At 39.5% G+C, this 19,275-nt stretch overlaps 1 protein-coding gene across 1 annotated transcript in view; it reads right to left on the bottom strand.

The window, feature by feature from the left end:
* The window catches only part of SYN2 (synapsin II), a 175,226-nt gene that overhangs the window by 89,232 nt on the left and 66,719 nt on the right, over positions 1-19,275 (bottom strand). The window contains exons 3-5 of the mRNA XM_027703173.1: positions 18,945-19,036; positions 15,237-15,393; positions 904-993 (exon numbers count right to left, since the gene is read on the bottom strand). Of these exons, the coding sequence (XP_027558974.1) occupies positions 904-993; positions 15,237-15,393; positions 18,945-19,036 (339 nt within the window). The remainder of the gene's footprint in view (positions 1-903; positions 994-15,236; positions 15,394-18,944; positions 19,037-19,275) is intronic.

Genomic DNA, 19,275 nt, shown 5'->3' on the forward strand with positions numbered 1-19,275 from the left:
AGGATGAGGCGGACATGGGAGAAGGAAGAGTTCAGAAGGGATCTCAGTCACCTGCTGTCCCCGGGGCTTACCTGAGGTCCCACCTATGGTAACTAAGTGCCAGCCAGAGTCTCAGGACAGACTCACAGCAGTGACAGCTTAGGGACCTTGCACAAACAGCTGACTCACAGATATATCCTGACCTTGCTGCAGTACTTGAATCCCAGCTGTGGGACATATACTGAATGGATTAGATTCTACAATAATTGATGCTTCTCTGCCAGGCTATTCAATCAGCAAAGAGCCTCTCTCCAGTCTCTCTCAGTGTTTCCTCTCGAGAAATATACTCAGGAAAGAATTTCTGATTAGAAATCCTAAGAAAAATAAGAAAAAAATGACCGTAGCATAACACAGGTCATGAGTAAAGGTCATATGTGTTATTTTTAAGAATGCATTTATGTCTGTAAGGGACTGGGAATCAATGTTGAATCAAGTACATGAAGATCAAAAGTAAAAACCACCCTGATTTTAGGTGAATTCAAAGCTCTACACTAATCAGCACACAGCCTTGTGCATCATCTCCAAAGACAATAAACACTTTGAACATATCATAAAGAACTGGGGTGAAAACAAGCCATAGAAGTAACTCTTGCACTTTAACGGTTGTTCAGTGTCTTTACCAGCATTTAATCTCTTCAAGATGTGAAGCTGGTTAGCTGAAAAATTACTGCCTTCCCATCTGAGAATCCTCCAGCTCACCATCACAATGCTTTTCAGTGGTCGCCCAGCCTCATCCCCCTGAAAGGTTTTCACATGGCTTTTAAAATGGACAGTAAACGGGAAAAAGGAATGGTGTGTTACAGTTCCTGTTTTACACAGCCAGGAAGTGTATTTATTGTATTTAGTGTTGCTATTTGCACGTACCATTTCCTTGTGATTTGGATAGAACGTTTGCTCGATTAAAGGGAACTTCTCAGGACCCAAAGTTTTGTAGACAGACACCAGCTGGGCAAACTGTAAAATAAAGCAAAACAAAACAGAAAGCTTAGAAGAGAAACCACATTATACCCAAATGATCTCATACTGTCGTTTTGTTTCTTGTCTTTGGTGTTTCATAAACTCAGCAAATCCACACACCCAGTACACGTGGCCTTTCTACTCCTCTTTCCCACACACACCTTTTTAATCCATCCAAACTGGGATTTCATGTAGAGATCAACACAGAACAACATCTCTAAGAGTTAAGTCCTCACAGGTACAGAAAATGAAATATATTGGAACTCTGGATTTCAGATATCTCATTGTCTATATATTTTAAACTGATTTTAATAATGATAATAAAATCATTATAACTTCACCTTTTCTACTGTCTTTAATATAAAGACCGGGTTTATCATTAATTTAGTGTCTGGCACCCCCTGACATTGAAACATAATTTTGCAGAGTTGGCAAAGAGATAAAAGCAATAACTGTGTCACAGTAACAGGTCAGCTGAGGAACAAACAGGGGAATCTTAATTTCCTAGGCTGCAGCCTTGTAGCACATGGCCACCCTTCCACCATCAACAAAGATGTGGATAATTTAAATGGCTCCATGTTACGTAATTTCTAGTAATGTCTATTATACAATATTCTAATATAATATTCCATTAATGTTTCTGGGCCCTTTTGGTGGCACATCCAGCCTACCTGTACTCTGGACTGCAGTAACTCAACACAGAAAGCAAAACAACATTTACACACAAAAAGACAAAGGATTCTTTATTAAATAGAAATGTATTTTGGGGCTGTTCTTTCTCTTTAGTGAGCAGATAACTCTTCTCTTGTGGGAGTTCAAAAGCGATCTCGCTCCTGAGCTGAGCAGGGAGGGTTCCAGGGAGCAGGAGGGCTTTGGCAGCCACGAGCCCAGTGTTGTTCCAGGACTCCAAAGCTCTGGCTCGGCCATGCCTGTGATGTGTTCAATTGTCATTATGCCAACATGAGACATAAACAACTCAGCACAACAGTTTGAATAGTGGGATTTGCTGGTTGCAAACAGCACAAAAAGCAGAGAACAACAGAACTCTGTCCATAATGCAGATAAAATACCTACTCTGAGAAGAGTCTGAGGGGGCAGGGAGAGCAAAAACTCTTTAAAGGCAAAAAAAAACGATGAAAGCCTTGCATGCATTTCCAGCTGGCACAGAGGATTTGTTTAATTTAGTGGTGTTTACTTAGGTTTGGTAAAATACATCTTTAAATTTGGAATTCCAGTGGAAAATACCTTAATGATGAGTAGTCTTCACCAAAACCCTATGAAATTGTAGCTGGATAGTGTGCTGTGCAAATCAGACCTCAGGGAAAGGAAATACTATCACAGCTACCAAAATAAGGTGGTTTGAGAATAGGATTCCTGACAACTTACTAGTTATTGCTGTACTTACGCAAATTCCAAATTCAAAATTTCACAAGCAAATGCTTCCTATTAAATACATGATTTTTGCCAAGAAATTAGGTGAAAATAAACCTATTTACCTAGCTTTAAGTAAAAAACTTTAAAAAAAATCCTATTACTGTATTTCCTGAGATTCTTTTCTTAGTCTCTTTTCCATTTTCACTGAAAGTGAGAAAAAGACAGCAAGAAACTGACACTATTTTTAGGGATTGTGGCATTCATGCAAGAGGTAAGAAAGCTGTAATTCAGATTAATATTAGCCAATGCTTGTTTACTTAAAATAGTATCAACCACAGATAACACCCATGTATCACTCTAAAGTATCCTCTAGTCCAGTAATTAAGCTATGAAATAGCAAGTAGGAAAAGTAGGTTTCAATTTGTGAGACAGAGGAAGAAAACATCTCAGATTTCCCACAGCCAGGGGAATGATTTATCCTTTGCCCCTGCTGGGATGCTGCTTCACCTCTATGTCTACAATTCTGGGAATCTCCTGTCAAACATTTCTTCCCCAAAGGGCATCTTGCTAAATTCCACCTCAATTCACACAGAATTTTTTGCATCCACAAATTGCTAGAAATATTTATTATTTTCCCTGATTCCTACCGGGCTATTTATAAAGGAGAATTTCCCTAAAGTTTTAATGAGCTTCTATCAATTTTTAAGTGTGATCCGGACTATATCTTTTTATATTTTCCTGTTGAGCAGTCAAAGCAAATAAACACCAGTCCTGGGCAAGAGCATCATCTTTTTAGATGATAAACTACTGAACTATCCAATCCAATGCTGACTGTTTTCAGCCATGGGATGGTCATGAAGTAGAAAATGCTAGTAGAGCCATTTTATATTTAAATGAAGTATTTTATATGGATGCCAAAAACCCTGGGAGATTTTAATAATTACTTTAAAAAAATAAAGTCATAGAGATTAGTATTTCAGCAGAAGTCTTCTCAAAATCTTTAGAAAAAAACAAGGAAGTGGAAAAAAGTTCTTAGTTTAGGTAGCTGAATTTACTTCTAATTTTCAAATTCTGCATCTTATTTTCAGCTCAAAGAGGGGTGACCTTAGCTCCATGTATTTACAGTTTTCAGAGCATTAGTTTAACAGGAAAATAGTTGGATTTCGTAACATTCACTGTCATGTCAGTTCTTCTCTTTTCTAGTCAGGATTAAATGCTTTCACATCCAGGCCTACAGATTGTTCCTTCACAGAAGAAGAGAAGGCGGCCAGCTGTACTTTTTTTTCCTCTCCAACACGCTATGACACAGATAAGAAGAAATACATAGTCAAAAAGACATTTATTCCCTTTTATTTCATATAAAAGCTTTCTGGGATTTCATCACCCTAAGACTGGAACATTCAAATTTGACTGCATAGAATGTGCTGTAACCAAGCAGTAGTTACCAAAAATCCCTTTGCTAACTTCATAACAATCTGAATAATTACCTTGCTTATCACTTTAGATGAGTTAAAATGTGGTTAATTACACGTGTGTCATCTCTGAAAGGCTCAGATTTGCTCCTGAACAAACCACACAAACTTCTCCCTCAAAGATAATTAGACATGATATTTAAAACTAATTACTCCAGATGCTGCTTTGTGTTATCTTTAATTCCAGCACACTGCTAATCTCTCTTGCCAGGCTGAAGGATTTATATCATCGCCCATTCCTGTGGGGAATTTCCTGGGATGCTGAGTAAGATTTTCATGCAACAAACTGCTTCCCATTTGCTTTAGAGTTGTTCCCTGTCAGGGCAGCACCACTGGGCTGTGTTACTGAACCTTTTGTCACAGATTTCTCTTTGTTGGGAGTGTTCATTCCCCGTCCTTGCTTCTGGTGGCAGTGGGAGAACTCCAGCCAGCCATCCAATACTTCATGGTAACAACTAAAACAATGGCAAAATTCTCGGGATAGTCAATCCAGAGGAGCTGGCATTCTCTAAGGCTGGAGAAACAGGAAAACTTGGATGGGTGAACACTCCTTGAATCCTTCTGTCACGAAAAATAGCACTTTTAGTTGAGACTTATCTTTGGCTTCTCTAAGGTGTGGGCACACCTAAGGAGTGAAGAAATTCCATGCAATACCAGTTGACTTCCGGATTTCCATCCATAAACTTACTTCTTACCAAATGTATTAATGAGTAGCAGTGTTTGTGGGGGAAATTACTAAAGTAAAATTCCTAAGTTTCTAAAGTGATTTCTGTACTCGCCATGTGAACATGGATGATCACATGTGAGCATGCTGATCCCTCAGCAATGGGATTTTCCTTTCAATATACAAAGGGAAGGTCCCTTTTTCCTACAGTGGCCAGCACAGGTCCCTTAGAGGGTCTGCAGGTTACAAAGCTGAAAGATGAGCTGGGTCACATTATAGGCTGGTTATGTTACAGTCCTATTATAGGAATCTAATAAAGAAAATGACACATTGACTTTTTCATCCCCTTCAATTGGCACCACGAAAAATATCCTGAAGTCCGTTTTTAGACTGAAATGTCCTTTTTCAGACTGAGGCTCAGAAATATGGTTGGTCATTCCAGAAAACCATAATTGCCTTGTAAGAGAGGTTCAAAAGCACAGACTAAGCACCATCAGAGCAAACATATCAGGGGTCCTTGGAGGCCAGCAGATTGAGACACAAACATTTCATACCCTTCAGAGGGAGAAGGAATCAGGCAGTTGTGTGGAAGGGGCCAGGAGGATACATTTGACACATGTACTCTGTGGGAGTCAATTTACTTTAGCTAAGATTTTTCATTATGCCTGGATTTTAAACATAGTTTCTGTATTCTCTTCGTGTTTGTTTCTTTGGATGATTGGGTTTTGAAATTATTATTACCTGGGAAGTATCTGTGTTTCCCTTTTTACCCTCTCCATGTTCTTCCTTGTTGTGATTGGCCAACATTTCTTCTCTTACACCTTAGTAAACATTAAATACTTTTCCAGAAGGGTGAGTTCATACACATTTGATTTGCTATTTGATACCTAACAGGAGAATGGAGGGGAACAGACCACTGACTGCAGCTTATGTACTTTTCTCTGTCAGCAGGAGCTGACAGACAACTTAATGGAAGTATTCAAACTTCCAAAGTCAATTCAGAGTTTGACATGGCAACTGAAAGGTGGAACAGTGCCTACAAATCAGTTTGGGCACATTAACAGAATACAGAAAAGATGGGAACTGACAACAGAACTTGGTGTTCCTCCAGAGGTTTTCCATCACGATCCAAAGCCAAAGACAACACAGTTGGACTACGAATGGAAAGATTACTGACATGGACCCTGCTCTGGAATTCAAGTGGTAGTTTCATAACACGGGTGAGTTGTTCCCTAACCTTCCTGCAGTGCAGCATCACACAAGAGCAAGGTGGTGATCTCTGCCTTCCCAGTTGGGCTCTCTCCCCCACTGGACTTTTCCCTCAAGCTCTGCTCTGGGACTCAGCATCTCTACCTTCCACCTTTGACTGCAGCTGATATTTCCTCACTTTCTTCACCTTCAGCTCCATTGACCTCTGAGGTCTGCACCTCCTGAGATGTTGCTGCTCAGCCTGTCTGGATTGTGCTGACCCTTCCCAGAGCAATTTGGGCTGTCTGCTCCAGGTTACCCAGAATTTCCAAGGGCATTCATTTAGCTCCTGCATCTGCCCTGCAGCACGAGCACTGCCTCTGAGAGGCACAGCTCTCCCAATGCTCATCACTGCTGTAATTAACTGCTGGAATATTTTCACACTGGAGTTACAGCAGATGAGATACAAACCATTAAGAGCTTCTACAGCATAAAAAAAAAAAAGCCTTAAATAAAAACCTCATGCCCTTGGAAGAACTGCATGAACTCGTCTACAAATTACCGCAGTGCATCCATGAGAGAAAAAAAATGTTTTCAACAACAACAAGCAGGATTAAAAAAAACCCCGAACAACCAGAAAAGGGTCACAGTGAGAGACACAAAAACATCTCCTCTTGGCTTGCAAGGCTGGGCAGCAAAGCATCTGGCAACAAGAAACACCTTGGCTGATGGAAGAAGCGCTGACAAAATGTGTAAACACTGAGGAAAGCGAGACTTAAGGAAGACACACGGATTAAAATGAAGGAAAACAGCCTATAAGCATAAAGAGAAGAAAACAGATCAAGACATGTTTGTTAGAAAAGAATTTGCAAAAAGTAATACCATGATGGTTTCAAGAGGCCTTCTGGAAGTCTGTATTCCAGAATGAAAAGTTACAGAGGAAAAAAAGAAGTTTATGGAAGTGAGAGGCTCTGGGAACTCCTTCCTGGGTGCTCTTGCAGCAAGGGGAATGTGCACTTTATTCCACTGCTGTGGGAACATGGAGTTCAGTGTTCTGAGCAAGGAAACATTTGCGCACCTGTTTACCTTGATGGAACTCGGGCGTGTGCTTAAGCACTTCTCAAAAGGGTTTGGGGCTCATTACAATAGAAAGAGATTTTATTGTTTGTGGGATTTTTGAGGGATGTTAAGGTCCTGAGACTTTCCAGTTCAAACAGTAGGATTTTATAAAAAAGACTGAAGTCAATGAAACTTCACAGTAGAGGAAGAAATCAGTGGTGGATTTCCATGGTAGAATTCCATTCCTCAGCACCACCAGCCAACCCACTTTCTGCTAAGTTCAGTACAGAAAGTCAGAGGACTTCTCTGAGGTGCTTGATACCCAAACAGTGCATTTTTAAAAAACCCCAGCATTTTAAAGTGAACCATCAACTAAAGACACTTCAGAGAGCAGGTGTGGCAGTCACCACACCTCATAAAAGAAACCAGGACGAGTAGACTTGGCATCCATTTCAAATGGGAACTGCAGTAAAGATAGAACCTAAACATAAAGGAATGTCAACAAGGAAATCAGTGGGGAAGGGCAGCGCTGGGGAGACTTCTGGAGATAATGTGGGGAAACAATTCTTGTGCAGAGGGAGAGGGGAGAGGATGGAGAGGGGATTGTCCTCCTGATGGAGCAAGTACAATGGGAGGAGTTTTCCTGGATGGGTGACAAAGTCCTTTCTCAGGAAGGGGAGTCCTCCCCTCCTGATTCTGCTCAGCACTGAGTCACCATGGTCGTATATAAAAGAAGCAAATAAAACCTCTACCTAGATTTTGACTCGAAAAAATGATCTTCTAAGGTACTTTAGCAGGGAATATAACACACAGGTTTTGTTTTTAATTACACATTAAGACTGCACAAGAAATCAAGCCTTATTTTCATAATCTGGCCTTCAGTTATGGATATTTGCCTTAAGAAAGCACAAAAGAGAGTTTCTGAGTTTCAGTACTGTGGCAGGAAGAGCAGATAAAAAAGGGATATGAAACACAGCTTTACAGTCCTTTTTTTCAGATTAATTTTACATCCTTTATTTAAATACAGTTTCTTTCAGTAGAAGGTAAGAAACGGTTAAAAGTCTGTTTGAATTTTCTGCCACTAGAAATGTTCAATGCAATGAAACTCTGTAATGGATGTCAAGAGCTCCCACTGCTGCTTTTTAGTGCAGAGAACAACAGGGAAAAGTGGTAGCAATCTACCATGAAATTCAGGGATGCAGTTAAAAAATCTGAGCCTACTTTTGCATTAAATGCAGTAAATGCTGGTCAAAGCGAAATACATACACTGTCAGTACATATATAAAGTACTTCAGAGTGCAAGCAAGCATTGATGAATATAGAGCTGTAAGAATTACTGTCTGTATGGAACAGAAAACAAATCATCACCACACTGAGGTATATTCATTATTCAGGTATATCTCTGCTTTTTTCAAGGAATTTCAAGTGAGCTTACTTATTTTAGGAAAAAAAATCAGTAAGCAAGATTGGAATATACCCTTTCTATTTCAAGGCTAGATTAAACTACAGCAGCTCTATAAAGAGGTGCAAAGAGCAAACACACTGCTAGGTTTCATGTATTTAGATTTCTAGTTATGCATTTAAATTAATAACTATTTATGAAATTTGCTCCAGTTCCATGTTCAAACCTGGTAGTAAAATTGTCTTTTGACCAGAAAGCTTAAAATGTTTTCACCTTCCTTCTGACACAGTTTCGTGAATTTACTTTCAGCTCTTGCACTACAAAGCCATCAACATGTTTTGCTTTAACTGGCAGACTGGACAAAGAGGCCAAAATCTTCACTGGCTGACAGAATCAAACTGCAGATTTTGTGCTTAAGAAAGTTGTGCTCAGAGCAGTGCTGGAGGAAAAGCACCTGTGGACAGTTTGTTCTCTGGCTGCCCTGTAGATACACAGACCTCTGCCTTCACTTTAACACCCTTCACATGAATAAGGGTCACAAAGACCTCCACCACTGAGGTAAATATTTGCTAACAGGTCAATGGAATTTGTTACGCACTTTGCCACACACCATCACATGGGGCTGGTCAAGCCCTGCCACCCATGTCGTGGTGTCCTATGCCTCAAAAAAGGAACTCTGCTCTGCTTGAGGGACACAGACAGCTCCTGGCTCCAGTCCTGCAGCCACAGAAAGGAACTGCTCTTGCTTCAGTAGCTTCCTAAAGTGACAGGGCAAGAAAAGGCCACTCCCCACCTCTGGCTGCCCTGTGCCCCTGCCTTTACCTATCAAGTAGATCAATCTTGCCAGAATGGGGGAAATAAAAAGAAAGTTCAGTGCTGGTTCCAGGTTTCATCTAATGAAACACATAAAACTATAGCCACTGACTGAAATACATCTTAACATTTCTAACATTTATCATAACAGACATTAAATTTGAACATCCCTAAATGTCTTCTCAGATTGTAGGTATACATTCTTTAGCCTTGATCTTTAAGAAGATCCCCTCTGGCACATAGAGGAGAGCAATAAACAGCCAAATCCTATCCCATTGTTCAGCATTGTTGTACAAATCTTGTTTTGGGTAATGAGCACAGAATTTTCTTATAGTGTAATACATATTTATAATTTCTTTCTTTAAACCAAACATGGACAAGCATTGAAAATCTCCTAGATTTACAGTAAATAGGTTTTCAAAATACTTCTCTTCTTGCACACATTCATTTTGTTTGTTATTCACTCTCCATAAGATACTTTGACGCAACTCTGAAACTCATCTATGTGGTTGTATCTCCTATTAGCATATCTTCAATAATTTGTGTCAACAGGATGCTGGAATGAACAGAACTAGTCTCTTTTCTCTGCTCCTCCCTGTGGAGTGCCCATAAGCGCCCTGCCAGTGCCCCAATCTGTTGCTCAAGATTATTAAAGTATAACTCGAAGGGGAAAAAGCACAAGAGGGTAACTTTGAGCAGCAACACATGAACGAGAAAACAAAGTGGGGGAGAGCACTATAATACCATCAAATAGCAAGAAAGGGCAGTTAAAACAGACCTTCCAAAGAAAGCAAAGCAAGAATAGAGAAATGATGTATTCAGTAAGAGTAGAAAGATGAAGACAGATAAGTAGAAAATCATCTGCAAAAGAAAGGCAAAGCAGAATATGGCTCATGAAGGCTCAGAATTGTGTAAGCTTGGCAAAAGGAGCAGAAAAGAAAAATATCAACAAACTTGCAAAAAAGTATTTGGCTGTCTGCTCCCAAACTGTAGGAAAAGAAACAAAGAAGAACTGTGAGATTTACAGTACTACCAAGTCTGACAAAAGGAAAAGTCTTCCCTCGGAATGGCTGCAGATGAGCAAGAAAGTAAATTTTGGCATAACAAAGTGTTCTATGGAACTTCTCTTACACTTGAAACCCTGAATAACAATAAATTCCTTCAATGAAGCAGAGTCTGACACTTGAAGATGTTTCAGGACAAAGTGGGTTCTAATCTAGAGCCCTGTGTAAAAAACACCAGGACCTTTCAGCTGTCTTAACATCCTACAGGTATCTCTGCCTTCCATTCTGTCAGCTTTTGCCCAAAAAACACTTCCTATTTGGTTCCTCTCATCCCCACATCCCTGGACCGATGGACCAGTGTGTCACGATGGCAGCACCGTCCTCTGCTTGAGGCCAAGCCTGCTCAGCACCAGTTTTCCATCCCCACACTGCCAGCTGCCTCTTCACAGGCTGGCACAGCTCTGCCGGAGCTCGACACACCACAGTGGCCTCTCTACATCCCTCTGTGATTCCATCAGGTCAGTATTTCAAGCTAAACACAGGCCCTTCCATCACCGTGGCAACAGCTAATTGAGGTCACAGTGCTCAAGTGCGAATGATTTTTGCAAACCCACCATTACGTGTCAGGTTTTGCCACCTCCTTCAGCAGAGTAAATGTGTAATTTAGGTATCAGCACATCCTGGCAGCCTCATACACCAACCCCTACCATGCAGCCTCCCGAGGCGCACACACTCCCAGGAGAACATGTGCAATCAGCTGCAGGTGCTGCTAAGTTTTTCCTCTGCAGTAAAGTAAGCAGAACTACACTCATGGAATTGGAGTGATTCTATGAGGATTTTCTTTCTCTTCAGTCATATACAGTTTTTCTATACAGTTGCAGCAATTCCATGGTCTCTGCAGCACTGAAATACTTATCTATCAGAACCCAGATGATGCAATCCAGCTCCTTTAATGCATGTAATGAGTACATCACAGTGCAGGCTTAACTGAAATTAAAAAAAAAGAGCTATATTCTATCTACAGCAGCCATGGACATTGAACCTTGCAATCCCTGACAAGTAAATCAGGGTCTTCATGTTTAGTATACTCCACTTAACTCTCCCTCCCTTCCTAATTCCACTTATTAGCATATTTTAAAAATATTATTTCCCCAGTCTGAATCCTTAAATGTTACCTATTACTGCAAGCACTGACATCATCATCACATTTTCCAGTTATTTTACCCACCTACATAGATCCACAGAATCATATAGGTTGGAAGAAACCCCTAAGATCATCAAGACCAACCATTAACCTGCTAAGTCCACCACTAACCCAGGCCCTTAAGTCCCATAGCTACATGTCTTAAATCCCTCCAGGGATGGTGACATCATGTACTATGAGAAAGTTTACATACAACTTTTAAGCCTTAGTAAAGAAAAGTCTCATTTATTTCTGGAATGACATTTTCTAAAGGAAAACAGCATAATGAAATGTCTAGATTGCTACTTTAAATAATATCAAATCATAACTTCGGGTAATTAGTCATGCTCTTTTTCCTCTTTACTTTTTCTTTTCATAATGCTTTACAATAGGATCCACACATTAGACATGAATGAAACTGTAAGATGGATTGGGAATCCATCTAGGATAGTATAAGTTTTTGCCTCACCTTAATTCAATGCAGCTGTAAATTAATCTAGTTAAAATTTTAATCTCATTTGACTGGGACATGTCACACACAAGACTATTCTCTTGCCACGTGACACTGCAATGAAACATTCTAACGTGGTGAGACGGGGGCAAGAACAGATGAGGTTCCTCCCCAGCTCTGCATGAACTCAGCAATAAAGAACTCAGTTTTTATTTATAAAACTCACGCTTTCCCCCTAGCTAAGTAACTTTCTGACATTCTTACTGGCATTTAAGTGGAATTAATCTCAAGCCACGATCATGAATTTTTCATGAGGTAGGTGTTGTTATCACAGAAGTTAAATAACCGAGCACTGCAACAACCCCAAATCATGAATATGTTTCAGTACTCAAACATCTCACCACAAACAGTCATTTCAACATTTTCTTTGCCACATTGCTCACACCCAGGCTATACAATGCTCTGAACTTCTGACAAGCATTTGAAGGAATTATGTATGTCCTGACACCAGAGAAGACAAGCTTTAAGACTTCAGTATGTTCCTGGCAATCTTCCCACCACACCCCATCTTCCAATAATATAATTCAGGTCAAATACAAATTTGTTCACTGTTTATTGGCAAATGCACAGAAACGCAGGTGTGTCTGCAGGCAGAGCACAAAAAGAGTCCTGCTGGAAAATTAAGGGCAGGTGCTTCAGTTTGTGATGCAGGTTATGAATCTGCCCTCAGGGTTGAAAAGAGATGTTGTGCATCTGGAGCTGTGAGTTCTAAAAACACCAAACACCTGACATTCTGAAGAACAGCAATTTAAAAACCAAGGGTCTTGTATTCTCATTTTATTTGAGAGCCCTTTTATAAGTAGTGTAACTTCCCAGACTTCCCTTCCTAGTTCTATACTGCTCCTAATTTTGCACTGATGTAAGTAAGATTAATTGCCCATTCAGTATTTCCCATTCTTTAAAAGCCCATTCCATTGCACACCCTTTTTTTTTTTCTGCTGTTATCCAAGTTGCAATTCACTTCGCCACTCAAATTTTACCTGCAGGAAAATCAACCTATTTCTCATGAATTAATACAGATTGTTACTTATGGTTTTATCTGGCGTTCTCCTTTCCAGTTTTTCCTAGGGCTTTTGAACTTTCAATGTTTATAGAAATAACTTTCATACAAATATCAGGTCATTGGTTTTGACAAAGGAATTGTGCAGAAAGACACGTGGAGGGTAAGTCCAAGCATGTGATTCCTTACCTGCACTATTGCAAACCTGACATGGATGTCAAGACTGCAGAATGTGCTTTCTGTTGGAGCACAGCAGCATCAGTGCTTTTCACCCTTAATACAGCAACAGACTGAGGAGTGCACTCCCAGGCATCCCAAACAGTTTGTAGCAGGGATTTCTCACAAGCAGGTAGGATGCATGAGAAAGGTGTAATGCAACAAGGTAGAAGATGATATTGGCAAAACCAACAATCCCTGGATTCTGCTGCAATATTCGAACATTCATTAAATCAGCTGAATCAAGGGATTAATGGAGTTTTACCCTTACAGTATCTATTCTGGGCGTGGGCTAAAACAGCTCCATAGAATCACAGAATATCCTGAGTTGGAAAGAACCCACAAGGATCATCAAAGTCCAACTCCTGGCCTTGCACAGAACATCCCAACAATCCCACCAGCCTGCATGTCTCCTTCCAGTGTTCACCTTTCCTAAATCTGATGCTCTGGGATATCCACTGTTGTGTCTACATCTCCCAGGAGCACAAAGAACTGAAGGTAGGATATTCCAGGTTAAACAGCCAAACAAAGCCCCTTCTGTGTGTACAGAAATTATTTTTGTGCTCACATTAAAAGTCTAGACTCCTAATTAGGACCCAGCTAAGGGACAGTGCCACCCATAGTCAGAAATGGAACCAATCTCAGGTTTCCAGCCTTAGTTTACGGTCGTGGGTAGTTAAAACCCAGGACTGAGATGGGTGGTGGAGCCAAGCCTGGCCACAGTCACAGCACGTGGACGTTGCTGTTCAACCTCCTTGTCCACAGACCTGCAGTGGGGGCACATGCAGGCCCTGATCTATTATCCACCTTCATGAAAACAATTCAGGGAACTACGTCAGATAATCAAAACATGAAGGAAATTAGTTTGGAGCATGTGACCTGTCTGATGCTAAAATGCCTCTACAATAGTTATTTCTGAGAGGAAAAACATAAGAAATGTGACTCCTGCTGAAGCTCTGCAAAACTTGGGTATTTAAAAGAAAACATATTTTGGCTGTCAGATGTACAAGTGGCAAGGTAGAAAATCTCAAAGGGAAAAATATTCAGCATCTCTATATTCAACTAAGATTATCTGAAAAATATTTTCATTTCACTCATATCTATTCTGAGACAAGCTAGAGAAATTTCAGCTAAAAAAAGGAGAATTTTTGCAAAACCCAAAGGTACAGATATGGCAATGTGTAAGGAGGAATTATTAATTTACTTTTTATTGCATCATCATTTCAAATAAATGCTCCTGGGTTTGCTTCCCAGCTTTATTGTATACAGTGAATCAAACCATTGAGAAATGCCACACAGCTAGAAAATGTAATTTATGAAAATAATTAATCCAGCACTGTACATTATGTGTTCTGAGAAGTTATAAATGCTCTATTAATTATTTATTCCCTCCAGTAGTTTGCTGCAACATAAAAGTATAATAAAATTAGCTGCAAGAAGGTATATGTTCAAATCTGCTGACAATTTTTTGGAGGGATTTTCATAGTAAATGTGAAAAAATAAACATCTTCAAGGCAATAAAAAGTATAAGAGTAAAACTTTTCTTCAGTGTGAAAAATATTGACAACTGTTCTTTTCCTACCCAGACATCAGAGAAAAAAATGAAATTTTGGCTATTTATAACATGTGGGATTCTTTAAAATTCTGTCAGGTCTTGGACAGCTGAATGCACCTATTAGAGGAATAGTGACTGCACCATGGGTAATTTGTGGCTAACAATGTTCAGTTCTCTATGAATCAAAAAGACCACCAAATTCTACCTCCATCACTACAAAGCATGTTAAGAAAAACTGCATTGGCTCCTACACTAAAACTGGCAAAGACCAGTGACTCTCCAGGTGTAACTGAAAGGAGCAACTCCTACCCCACAGGCACAGGATCATGAAAAGGGCTTTGAAATGAGGAAACGAGTAGCTTCAGATTTCCTTGCTACAGCAGAGCCCCCAAAATTTCACAGGCACAAGGAAAACACTGGCTAAAGTCTGTTTAAATTATGCTCAAAACCACAAATATGAAAAATATTCTCAGCTTGCTTTTCCCAGACAAATTGTGAATAAACACACTCTCCTCACTTGAGGAAGTATGTTAGCAGGGGACAGCCTTTCCCTTAGCTTCCTCACTTAGATCACTGGTTGTACTACAAATATTTTTTTCTCTCTGTCTCCACACTGTCTCTTTGAAAACAAAAATGATTTAAGCTTACTTTTTATTCCTTTCACTATTGCTTCACTGCTCAGCAGAGTAACTTTGCAATCTGATAGTCAATATTCATGAAGGGGAACTAAAGCAGCAATCAAAAAAAAGGCACTATCTGGCTTTGCAGCAATAGCAGAAGTTTTGGGTGCATCACTTACCACCCAGGGTTTGTCACAGAAGTTGTAGATGGACTCGAGGGAGTTGACACTGGGGATGCCAGCGTACTGCAGCCCGATGATCAGGTTACGGAAATCCTCATTTTCTGCCATACTGAAGGAATGTTGTCGAACAAGGACAAAGTCAGGCCTGAATGATCTAGCAGGAAAAAGAGACATTGCTAATAGTCAATGATATGAGTGTTTTTCCTTCAAGAGCAAATTATTCAAAGGGAAAAACCGAGGGGTAGAGAAGGGCTGAAAGACCACTCGAACCAAAGGTAAATGCTACAAGATGGAAAAGACTTGTGATGGCTCTATGAAAATCTGCACTGCATCATTTTTCAACTGATGTTCAGAAAACATCAGCATCTCCTCAATAATGTGACTCCATTAAGAGGAAAGAGAAATTATCATTGATTTCGGGTTGTTTTCCTGAAAGAAACACACATATAAAAATCACATATATAAACTCTGAGCATGTTCTTAAGCTTGTGTACTCCCATTTCTGAGCAAAGACAATCAAAACTAAAGCAGGCAATTGGCTCTGCCAGAAACGTAAGCTTTTTGGGAAAAAATGTTTTCCATAACTATTGTCAGGCTGTTTTCAAGACAGTAAGAGATGAAGCAACACCATTGCTGCCAAAAGGCATCACACCAAAATGGAGATAATCACAATTCAGCTTTTGATCAAGAGATTTGTCAAAATGAATTTCTAAACTTACAACTGCATTTTAGCCCTCTTTTCCCTCTTGTATCTAATGAGCATTTCCCCTGCTGCAGTGCCTGTGGTTTCCTGCCCTATCACCCTGCCCCTTTGAGAACAGTCTGACACCACCTTTACTCAAACCCTGACATTTAGTTACTGAAGAAGGTTATGGAAAACAGAAGAAACAGTACAACAGGAGAGAGCCACCAGCACAGGGGCAATTTGCTCCTAAACTTCACTGTTGAAAGAGTTTCTTCTGCATTCCAATTTTATAGTTGGAAAAAAAACCTGAGTAGCTTGAAGCTATCAACTTCCTGAAAGATGTGTAACTATGGGGTAAATTAGAGTAATTATTTACATGTCTTGAATAAATAGAAGCTGTATACTGGAATGAGAAACTCTGAAGATCACAAAATGATTCAGAAGGTCTCACTCCAGGAAAACAAGCCAAAATAACTAAAATCCATGTTTAACATGGCTTTAGCAATTTTGAGATTCCAGCCTGAATGCAGTAGTCAAAGTAGATTATCTGGATTCTTAACTTGGCTTTCAAATCACAGAATCATAGAACAGTTTGAGTTGGAAGGGAGTTTTTAAAGCCCATCTTGTTCCACTCCCTGCCATGGGACACCTTCCACCAGCCCAGGTTGCTCCAAGCCCCGTCCAACCTGGCCTTGGGCACTTCCAGGGATGGGGCAGCCACAGCTTCTCTGGGCAACCTGTGCCAGTGTTTTACCACTGACAGTGCAAATAAAACCCAAACCAGACTTGCATGATTTGGCAAAAGAAACATTATAGATTTGCTGTCAAGAGTCATTAAAACAGCACTGTAGCTCAATGACCAAAACTTGTAAAGAAATGACTGCCTTTAAATAGGTTTCCTAAGATATGTTTGCAGCACAGCTCTAAGAATTTGTGATCTGGGTTTCATGGTGCTGTGTCAAGAATTTGAAACATGGAAATCCAATTTACTAGCCTCTAATACTTATAGGACTAACAACCAAAATTGCAGATCCTTCAGTGAAAGAAAGAGACCACCTCCATCACCTAAAACAGTGCTAAGGGGATAACACATCCATAGACAGCACCATGGTTTTAAATAAAAGAACAGAAAATGTCCTTTAAAAGACCCATTTAAGGAAACAATTGGGGAATTGAGGGAACATAGTTTTTAAAAATTAAAAATAAAGAAATATCTTTTCCTTAGCAAAAGCTCCTCAAAGGAATATGATACATTCCCATAATTGTTCTAGTTCTGTAATTAATGCTGGCCAGTGACTGTATACAGAAAAAGGTCATGAGAAAAATCTTAAGCCTGGCTTAAGCACCTGTAAGATCCAAAACCTCAGCCTCATGTAGCATAAGATATAATTTTTCAGGATTTGACTTTCATTCCCAGAAACCAAACAAGTAGGTGCCTGTTACACATTTTTTTTCCCACCTAAACTGAGACAGAAAAATTTTGTCACTGAAATTGCTCTGATTTTGCTAACCAATATTCTGCCCATAAATCTGGTCACTTTGGACCTCAAATTAATAACACATATCTCTAGTTATCACAGAAACAGAAAACTGCTCTCCCATCATGTCTCAATCTCCCTCTCACTCCACAAAACACACACACACATGCAGGTATCTCACACCAGGTTTGAGGGACGTTTATCAACTTCAGGCAGTTCTTTTTGGATAAATAAATTACCCATAAAACTGACGAGATTACAAAATCCCTTGTCATCTCATTATCAGAGTTATCTGATGACATAAGCAGCAGTTTTGCTAAGTTTTCTCATGAACTACAAATATACACTTTTGTAGATGCTGTTTTCTGGAGGTTCTCAACTCATAAACTATTGACATGTTTTCATGTTAATTTGGCCTCAATATTTTTGTTCTTTTTTTTGGAAAACTCCCTACAGAAAAGCCACTAAGGAACAGTGATCAAGATTTCCTGGCTCCAAAACCTGTATCATTGGGTAAAAAAATCCCACCAACCCTAGGAAATAATTTTGTGGATTTGGCACAAGATTATTGTTGTTGTATTAAGCTGCAATATTTTCAGAACATGTAACATATTAAACAGTTGTGAGTTTTGAAGCATAAACATATTTTCATTTTTTTTCCCTGACTTTCATTACATGAATGAGTAAAAATTTTCACATCTTTTATTTGGACAGATGTTGTGCAAAGCCATGAAGATCCAAGACATGCTGTCCAGCTCCCTGACCTCTCACTCTTGCCCACAGAAAAACATGAGCAGTAAAATCCAAGATCACTATTGGCTCTACCTTTCTGATTACAATTCAGCCAAAAAACTGCTAGGCTTCACTCACACAACTGCACCAGCCAAAATAGGAGCAATTTCACAATTTAGATAAAATATAGGACTGACTGATATAATTTTGCTTAAGCTTTTACGTTGCCCAGACATACCCCTGTTTTCTCCCCTTACATTTACAAGGCTGTTGATGTCTCACTGAAAAAAATAATGTTAAATTATTAGGTCTTCAATTAGCATCATCTTTTTTGGACAAAACAGCCTATTGGGAAATCTCAGGCATTTAAACTGAAATCTTTCAGACAGTGATATTCCAGTAACTGGCCTGAGAGAAGTGTTATTCCTTGGCCTGTTTCAACAGCAAATATTCAACATTGGAAATAAATAATACTAGGAAAGTCTGGCAAGTACAGACTCACCAAGACTGTGTGTATTTGCAAAGCAAAGATAAAACCTAAATCAATAACCCTATTTCCCAATTATGTATTCTTTATACTGAAGTTCATTCCCTTCTTAATCAAACCTATCTTTCCTATGATCAAAATGTCAAGATATGCCCTTCCTGTCACGAGCAGGACATACTGCAGTGATCAGATACTTTATTTCCCTATTTTTCATGACCATCAGTCAAACCCCCTATTGCATACATACAAAAAGACCATTCAGCACCTTTTACACATTATGCCATTAATTGCTTTTTGTTGTTGTTCTGTTCAGTTTTTCTTACCTGACAACTTTAGTGCCATTTCGAATTACTTGGACATCTACTGCATAATTGCCATCAGCATGGGCTATCAAGTTGATTTCTGAAAATTCTGCCTATGAAAACAAGGCTCACATTAGTCAGTCTGGTTTATTTTATCTTTATTTTCCCAAGTCCCTTATTTTAAGCATTAGTGTCTGAACTGCTGACAATATACCTTTGAAATATAATGAGTACCAAGAGGACATTAATCCAACAGTATTTGCCAAGTATGGCACATCATATTTGAACAAATTCTAATCCAAATAAAGCAAAAAGTAAAAAAACATTGATGAAAATGGCCTGTGGGGCAGTA

The sequence above is a fragment of the Neopelma chrysocephalum genome, unplaced genomic scaffold (assembly GCF_003984885.1).
Source record: "Neopelma chrysocephalum unplaced genomic scaffold, ASM398488v2 Primary Assembly neopelma1_209, whole genome shotgun sequence".
Taxonomy (NCBI): Eukaryota; Metazoa; Chordata; class Aves; order Passeriformes; family Pipridae; genus Neopelma; species Neopelma chrysocephalum.